This window comes from Propithecus coquereli, unplaced genomic scaffold, assembly GCF_000956105.1.
Source record: "Propithecus coquereli isolate 6110/MARCELLA unplaced genomic scaffold, Pcoq_1.0 Scaffold18, whole genome shotgun sequence".
NCBI lineage: Eukaryota > Metazoa > Chordata > Mammalia > Primates > Indriidae > Propithecus > Propithecus coquereli.
In genome coordinates, this window is record NW_012142745.1 from 11,108,725 (window position 1) to 11,117,619 (window position 8,895).

Here is an 8,895-nt window from a genome sequence, read left to right on the forward strand (position 1 = left end):
AAAAAAAAAAAAAAAAAAAGACCTGTTTGACATGAAAAAGCTGAAGGGATTACGTGGTCTTAAATTACACATTTGTAACAGCAAAGTATCCAGCACACCACATAGTCGCACACACAGAAAGAGAGCACAGTGAGATGATCAATAACATGAGCTCCAGAGGCCAGCAGGAGGACCTGGGTTCAAATCCTGACCCCAACAGTTCCTGGCACTTGCACCTGGCAAGGCACAGACAACAAGAGGCATTCACCACACTGTTTCCGCTCCCTAGTCCGAGCCTCTGAGGACTAGCGGGCTGAATCTGGCAAACGGCATGTGCTAGAAGTGCCACCAGGCCACATGAGACCTCCAGCTGCCCCTGCCCCTTCAGCAGCATCTGCAAAGACCACCTCTTCAGGATGGTATTTTCACAATGTCCGAGGAACTGGATCCCTGTGTCTTCTCCCAGAGGGTAGGTGCCCTCATCAGACTATGACACAAGTAGAAATTAATCTTTTCTTGGAAGCCACCGAGCTTTGGGGATTTATGTGTTGCTGCAGTGCAGCCTACTGTTGCCCTAACTAATATTCTCAACCAAGTTATAAAGCTTCCCTGTGCCTCAGTTTCTCATCTATGAAACTGGTATAATTAAGAGTGCTTAACTCATACATGTTCTAAGATTACCCTTGGAAAGCACTTAGCACAGGCCCAGCACGTGGTAAACACTCAATAAATACAAGCACCGTGTGTGTGTGTGTGTGTGTGTGTGTGTGTGTGTGCGCGCGTGTGTGTGTACGTGTGCATTTTGACTACGGCAGAAAGGTTACTGAGAGGCAGAGCTAGAAGCTAGAAGGGAGAAAGAAACCTACCGGGGAAGGGTCCCTGCAAGGAATCGGAAGTGACTAAGAAGAAAGCTGCTTAAGAGGACTGCAACATATCCCTGGTGCCAGAGTAACATGTCCTAAATCTCTTCCACCTCTGATCAGGATTTGTTCTAGAGCTTAAGGAAGTGCAGAGCCTATGAGGGAGGAGTGTCCCATGGACCCAGCTCTGTGAAAGGTGAAGGAAGGAAAGCTACAGATTCAAGGAGAGCAGAAAGGATTTTAAATAGCTGCTGGGATTCTAAAGCTGCCTTAAAATTCCATTAAACAAGAAAGAACTTCTTTCACATGGAGGGACTCTTCTCACACATGGACAACTCTCAGCAAACCACACACCTTTCAAGAAGAACCTCGGAAAACAGTTTGATGTAAATGTCAGTGGTGATTACTAATATTATTTTTGAAATGTGTTTAAACTGTGACCGACACACAAAGACATCTAGATCTAAAATAAAATCTCACATCATTTCATGAAAGTTTGGGAGTATTCGATCTGTAATAGTCAGGCAATGATAGAACTGCTGTTAGAAAGTAGCTTATTAAAATAATAATTTGCTATTATTTACAAGTTTGATGTTATAAATAGTTCTGTTGCTTTAATAGAAGAAATAAAAGATGATCATTTTGTAAATCAAGATCAATTTGCCATCTCTTGATGATGAATTTACCAACAATCACCAAACTGTCCCTGGGTCTAAGTAGAATTATCAATATTCACATACTTGTAATGCAACAACTTTATGGTCCTGATGCCAACTGAGAGACAAAGCATTATAATCATGCACCACTTAACAACAGAGAAATGCATCCTTAGGTGATTTTATTATGTAAACACCATAGAGGATATGTATACAACCCAGATGCATGTCAGTCTCTGTCCATAAGAGAATAGATGAATGGAATTTTATACAACAGTCAAAAAGCGTGAGCTCCAACAGTGCAGGTGTATCTCCATATACAGTATTAAGTGGGAAGAGTACCAGAAAATTATATGAATGATACCATACATGATTCATGTATGATACCATTTTTATAAATTTAAAAACATGCTTCCATAAAAACATGTAAATATTGAAACTATAAAAAAGAAAAATAAAGTACTGATCAACTCAAGATACACGATGATGTTACCTCTGGAGGGGAAGAGGAGGTGGAAGAAAGGACAGATGAGGAGACTCTGTGGTTAGTTATCAGATATAACTTCTGTTCTGGGCGGTGGTTTCAAATATATAAAAACTTAGCAAATATATAAAAACGGGCTATGCATGGACAAAACGAGAGAGTGTCACAAACCAAGGATTCTTATCAATCCAATTCTGTGCACATGAGATCCTTTAAAAACATGGAGAAATCCCCTTTGAGAACAGACCTAGATTAAATATCAAACCAAAATCATTTCAGTCCAAATAGCAAAAACCTCCGCCTATCAACTCTGATTGATTCTATTTGTAGGAGGATCTTTATTTGTATTAGCATTACTTATAAAAGAGAAATTGCAAACATTTCAAAGATCCATCAGTAGAGGAATGGCTTAAAACATCAGTCTACATTTATACAACTTCATTAATTCATCCCATCAACACATTGACTGAGTGTCCACAATTTCTCAGACACTGGGATATAATCAGGAACAAAATTGATACAGGCCCTGCTCTCATGGAGCTTAACAATCTGGTAGGGAAGACAGGCCATAATCGAAGAATCACACACGCAAATGAAGCTGAAAACAGGGCTGTGAAGGAAGGAACGTGGGGCTATAAAAGAGAAAAATGAAGGGAGACCTGTCTTGAAGCATTTAGTTAAGACTTCCCGAGGAAAAGGGACATTTAACAGAGGTCTGAAACAGAGTGCTGAGAGTAACTAACCAGGCAAAAAGGAGACAGGGAGGGAGGGCCGTCAGGCACAAGAAAGAGAGGGTGAACCCTGCGGCAGAAGGCAGCTCAGCTGTCAGGGAAGTGAAGGGCCAAGGTGGCTGGAACCAGAGCTAGGGGAACATGAGTGTCGGATGAGGCTGGAAAGAGGCAAAAGGCCCCACATCATGGAGGGAAGGCGGGATGAGGCCAAGGATTTTGATCTTCATCCAAAAAGCAATAGGAAGAAGGGGTTTAAGCAGGAAAACGACAACATCGGATTTCCACTGGGAAATGATCACCTGCCACATGGAGAATGGAGAGTCCCAGGGGAAGGATGTGATGAAAGCCGATGCTCACTTCGGCACTGTGACTCCGGTTCCAGTGCGCGGCAGTGGCAAGAGTGGACGGAGAAAGAGTGGAGACTATCTCAGGAGCACAGGCCTGCAGTGCTGGCAGTGGGCTGCACAGAGGGTGGTGGGCTTGAGAGGTCTTTGGGTGGTAAAATGGAGAACACTGGAGGTAGAAAGAAGATGCCAGAGAGGGAGAGGGTGGCGCCGAAGACGGCTTGTAGATGTGTGGCCTGTAGGAATGGATGAGACACTGGAAGATGAGCTGTGTGCACCTGGGGCATGATGAGTTCAGTTCGGGGATGACTGAGCTGCAGGTGGCCTGGGACCTCTAAATGGAGAGGACACGTAGGCTGTCAGGGATGTGGGTCTGGAGGGGAACCTGACCCGGAGGTACAGATCTGGGAGACGCACTATGCAACTGTTAAAATGAATGCGGTTGCTCCAAATGTGCTGACGTGGAAGGATGTCTATGATCTACTGACACACACATACCGAAAAACGCAAGTTATAGAACAATAGCATAACGTAATCACTTTTTACAAACTGGTAGAAAAATACTTAACCAGCTGACTTGCAAGAGAAATAGATATACTCAGACACACACACACATACAAACACACACAATGAATGGTCTGGAAAGAATATACCAAACTATTGCCCTGTCCCTGTGATTTGACAATGTTTGGGCGGGAATAGATGAGTGAACACATTTCACTTTTTAGTTTCTAAACTTCTACCTGTTGGCTCTTGTTTCTTACTCTGAGAACTTAAGCACTTCACTCCATCCCCAGCTCCTACCACATCCTAATCCCCACACAGTGGCAGAAGTTGGCAAAAGGATGAGATGGAAAGAGGAAAGATGTCAGTTTTGCACATTATTTGATAATAAAAATGGAGTAATTTGGTGTTTGCTTTTAAGCTGCATCGAAACAGCTGTATCAAAATGTTCACTGCTAAAATGCCACTTCTGCTGCTGAAGGGTTTATAATCAACTCTGCTGGGCAGTAAGTCAATTAAGAGGATTGTCAGGGCACGGAAGTCTGCAGGCACATTGCCACCGTGCTCTCCTGAGAGCCACTCAATGTGCTCTGAGAATTACGAAGCCTCATAGAACATCCAAGAACACCCCACAATAATCAAAGAATGTTAAAGACTCCCCCACTGTGGAGAACAATATACCAAGGACTTGGGCTAATGAACATACATGAACAAAAGGAAATTAATATAAATGGGAGGATTAGGTGGCTTTACATAACAATATGTATAGTTTATTCTAGATTTTTCTTAAGTTACTTAACATAATCCCCCAGCACACTGCCAGCCCATGCTCAGTACAAATTTGCGAAATTTGTTTTTGAAACATCCAGGCCTCTATTTGACCAAGAATATCATTTTCCCAGAATAAAAATGGTGGAATGCTAAAACGGAAGCATTCTAACATCGGAAAGCAAGCCAAGGGACATGATGCTCCTCCCCAGGTGAACTTCCTTCTTCCACTCCCTGATTATATTAATTATAGACTAATAGAATCAAATGAGATCTTGAAGTTGCTTCATCCAACAGCTAGACAAAGTATTATTTAACCATCCTTAATCACTCTGCACACTGTACAGAGAGAGACACGCTATTAATAACATGAATGATGGATACTATACCGGCAAGGCAAACGCAAGTGAAATTGCTCCCATCTTGCTTTTCATTTGCATCAATACAGCTCGCGTTGTTGTAGCAAGGTTTCCTCTGGCAGGCGTCGTATTCTTCGCAGAAAGTACCCACGTACTGGTCCTCACAGGTACAGGAAAAAGTTGCCTAAAACACAAAAAATATAGTGCATGGTACCAGGGCCTCTCAAACATATGCTTTGGCCATGAGCCTCAAAGTTCAAAAGCGCCATTTCCTTTCTATAATGATACCAATCCTGAGTAATTTAATCGTATCTCTTACATCATAATCTGGTTAAAATCATAGCTTTAAGAGAAATAGCATGTGTTTCTTTACAGTTTAAATTCAACCATTTATTTTTGTATTTATTCATATCTATCCCAACCATTTTCAATCTTCCTAAAATAGAAGTGGAAAGAACAATTCATTGTAAGCTAACATTGAAGTTTTGCTGGCCAGACATGGAAACAGCAAATTTGCTAGAGCAGACAGGCTGCACTGCAGCCATCAAATTAGATGTTACTCCAAACAACTAAAACCCTTCTGCATAGACAGTGCTTGCAACAAAACTGTCATCAAATGTCCTGCCCAGACCATCCTCCTGGAGCATTGAGAAAATTTACTGAATCTCTCTATAACCCAACCTCAATGTGCAGCCATACAGACAGCTGAGTGCAAGGGAAACTAAAGAAAGCATAATTCAAGTAATCATTTTGTTTGGTTTATTGTATTAACATTATCTTAGTAAAAGACCACAACTCAGACACAGAGAACTGAATTTACTTTGAAGCTTCATTTCTCAGGTAGTTGTAAAATCTAAATAAATCTAGGCCTTCCTGCTCCCTTCTTAATGCTGACCTGAGGGTAGTGACCTATTGGAAAAAGCCACAAATCTGGTTCCAAAGCCTATGCAAAGCAGTGTAGACTGTTACAGGAGATTTTCATGAGGAAAGGAAGAGAAGGAATAGAGAATGGTGTTAGCAAACCTTACAACTTAAAAAAATCTAAACAAGACAAACAGACAAAACCACCTTCCCCAGGTGTCTCCCCAAGCCTGGCACATCGACAGGTGTCCAATCTCTACTGCTCCCCAGCCACTGTCCCCTCACTCTCCCTGCCCCTCCCTGGCCCCAGCCTCCTGCCCCTGCTCTTAAAGAGAGACTCCCTCCTCCTGTCCAAGTACCATCAGCTCAGGGTCTCCCCGCTTTCCCCACGAGCACTGCCCGGTGCCTGCCTCCCTCCTAGAAGAGGAAAGGGTGGTCCATTCTTCTCCCTTTAATATGTTTTTGTCTCTCAATCAAGTTTCATAGTTATTGTACATTCCTTAATAAATTTACTCCTGCATATTTAAATTTGTTTTGTAGCTATCAGGAATGAGATATTTTCCTCATCCCGTTCTTGTAATACCCGTCACACTTGCTGGTGATTATTACTCACATATAAAGTGACTGGTTTTCATCCTCAGTCATCACACTGAGCTTTCACTACAGGTCAGAGATTTTAGTTGATTCTCAGGTTTTCTAGATCTCACACACACACACACACACACACACACACACACACACATACTCTCCATATCAATTACAAATAATGATAATGTCACCTTCTTTTCTCCAGCTCTCAAGGTGATACTGGCGGCTCACTCAGAATAATTTTGACCCCAAAGGGATGTTTGTAGAACTTACCACTAAGTGGAATGCCAAAATGATTGCTGATTTTTATCAAATGTCCTTTTAGCTTCTACAGAAATTATCTATTGTTTTCATGTGTGACCTATTAATGCATGAATCGAATGTCCAGATTTCCTAGTAGTGATTCAACCTTATGTTCCCGGAAGGAATGTCCACTTAGGTCATTATGTAAAATGGTTTTAATATGACTAGTCTAGTTGTAGTTATACTTCTAGTATTTTTCATCTAACTCTCCCACCTCCTCCCCGCAACGGATTTCTTTTCTAAGAAAAACTGTCCCTTGCCCATAAGATCGTGTTTCACCCCATAAGAGGACACCCCTTGCAATAAGTGACTAAACGAGCAGCGAGTGGACGGACCCCTGTCCTCAGACACCAGCCAAGAGGCTGGACAATAAATCATGCTGTGCAGCTCCACCAAACTGCCATGTATTACACGGGTGTGCTTCTTTTAACTGAATATGCTTTTCTTAAGGACATATGACAAGTCCTTGTAATCTGTACAATCAAGTTTCCTTTAGTTTAAGAACACATTCTTCAATTACGTCTTAGAAACTAGAACAACTGGAATAAAAGGAATAGCCTCTCTTCTTGAAAAGTTAGAGCTACATTTTCAGCCTTCTGTTTCTACCATCTCTCAGGCCTCCTTGCGGTAAATGGAAATTCCCTCTGTATTCGAGCGATAGGTTGGGGCCTGTCTGGATTTTCATCATGTCATGAGTTTTTCCCTTTTGTATGTGTTTGCACATGCTTTGTAGCTGCAAGCTGGGAGATGCTGCATCAAGGGCTGTTAGGTAGCCTTTTAAAATACGACGTTCCTTTTTCCCGAACTGTCATCTAAGAAAATCTCGTCCTTGCTCAAATGCGCAACAGAATATACGTGTGATATTTGCAGGAGTCCTGTCTGGAGCCCTTTGTGCCTCCAGAGATTTGTGACCGCCTTTGAAATGTAAATGCTGTGCACGCCCAGCGCATACAATTCCAAAGTGGGCCTCCGCATCATGATGAATTACTGTATGTCATTGGTTTTGGCAGCTGTCCTCTAAAATTTACTTGGTTTGTGTCCAGACATTCCATATTGCAGATAAATTTCCTTGGTTATGTGGGGGACACATTTAGCATGTAATTCGTCTCGTGAGTTCCATGGAAAATATGCTGCTTGTGAAAATAAATTATTAAAAGTCCCAAATCGAATATCTTCAATTTAGCTTTGATTGAGTTTAGAGCTAAAATAGAAGACACACATTTTGTTTTGTTTTATTTTAAGCAGGAATCTGAAAAGAAATTTTAAGGAATTGATGAAACAATTGCTTTAGACAAAGCAAAACACTGAATGGATTCTTAAAGTAGAATTGATGAATGAGGAAAGAGATTAACAAATGTTTACATATCTGTGACCATAATATTTTAGTTAAATCTTTGTGTATTCTCTAGCACATCATCCATAAAGTTAGATTTCTCCCTATGTCTATTTTCTAAGAACAAAGAGATTTCCTGTAATAAAAAGTTTGTTTTGATTGTTTCAAGACTATTGACTTGTAAGAGATCATGGATGTTTATCATAGGAAACAATGTTTGTTAGCATATTTTTCTGTGGAAAGCTGTGTTTGACCATTGGAAGTTGTAAACTGTTATACAAACATTGACAAGCTTAACTCACTGCCTATGAAATCACTAATCTAGGTCTAATTAACTCAACCAGCATAAGGGACAAAATAAACTTACTTAAAATTAGTAGCTTAGCTAAATTGCAGAAAGATATTTCTTTGTAAAAGTATTGTGTAAGTATATGTAAAAGTACTTTTCAAGTAAAATGAACAGTGACCCTTAGAGATTAATTCTAAAACCCAATACAGAATCTCAATTTTCCTCAACAGCTTGAAGTCAAATATTCCATTTGTACATTAATGAAACTGTCCCAGTCAGTGGTGAGAAGCTTACTTTGAAAAATTCTAGGTTGAAAAAATTTCAGTCATACACACATTCATTTATTCACCCACTCAACCAATATTTTCTGAGCACATACCATGTGCCAGGTACTGTTCTAGGAGCTGGGGGTCACAGAAGTGGACAAAACTCTCTCCTGGAGACCATATTCTAGTGTGGGTGATTGATGATAAACAAAACGAACAAGTACATGGTACAGTAAACGAGGTTATAAATGTCATGGAGACAAACAGAGAAGGGGAATAGAAGTGGGGGGGGCAGGTTTTGGAGGGTGCAATCTAAAACAGGGTATCCTGGGAAGGTGACAATTGAGCAAGGGCCTGCTGGTGGGGAGGGAATGGCCATGGAGGTCTCTGAGAGAAGATATTCCAGGTAAAGGGAACAGCTGGTACAAAGATTCAAGGTGGAGCATGCCTAGCACGTCCAAAAAAGACCCAGAAGCCAGTGTGGCTAGAATAGACCAAAGGACAAAGAGAGCCATGGGCGTGGCATCACATCATGCAGGATGGTGATCCTCAACTGGGAGCCACTGTACC

At 41.3% G+C, this 8,895-nt stretch overlaps 1 protein-coding gene across 1 annotated transcript in view; it reads right to left on the reverse strand.

Annotated features, from left to right (window-relative positions):
* Positions 1–8,895, reverse strand: part of DNER (delta/notch-like EGF repeat containing) — a 361,378-nt gene that overhangs the window by 150,856 nt on the left and 201,627 nt on the right. The window contains exon 5 of the mRNA XM_012642476.1: positions 4,716–4,869. Within this exon, the coding sequence (XP_012497930.1) occupies positions 4,716–4,869 (154 nt within the window). The remainder of the gene's footprint in view (positions 1–4,715; positions 4,870–8,895) is intronic.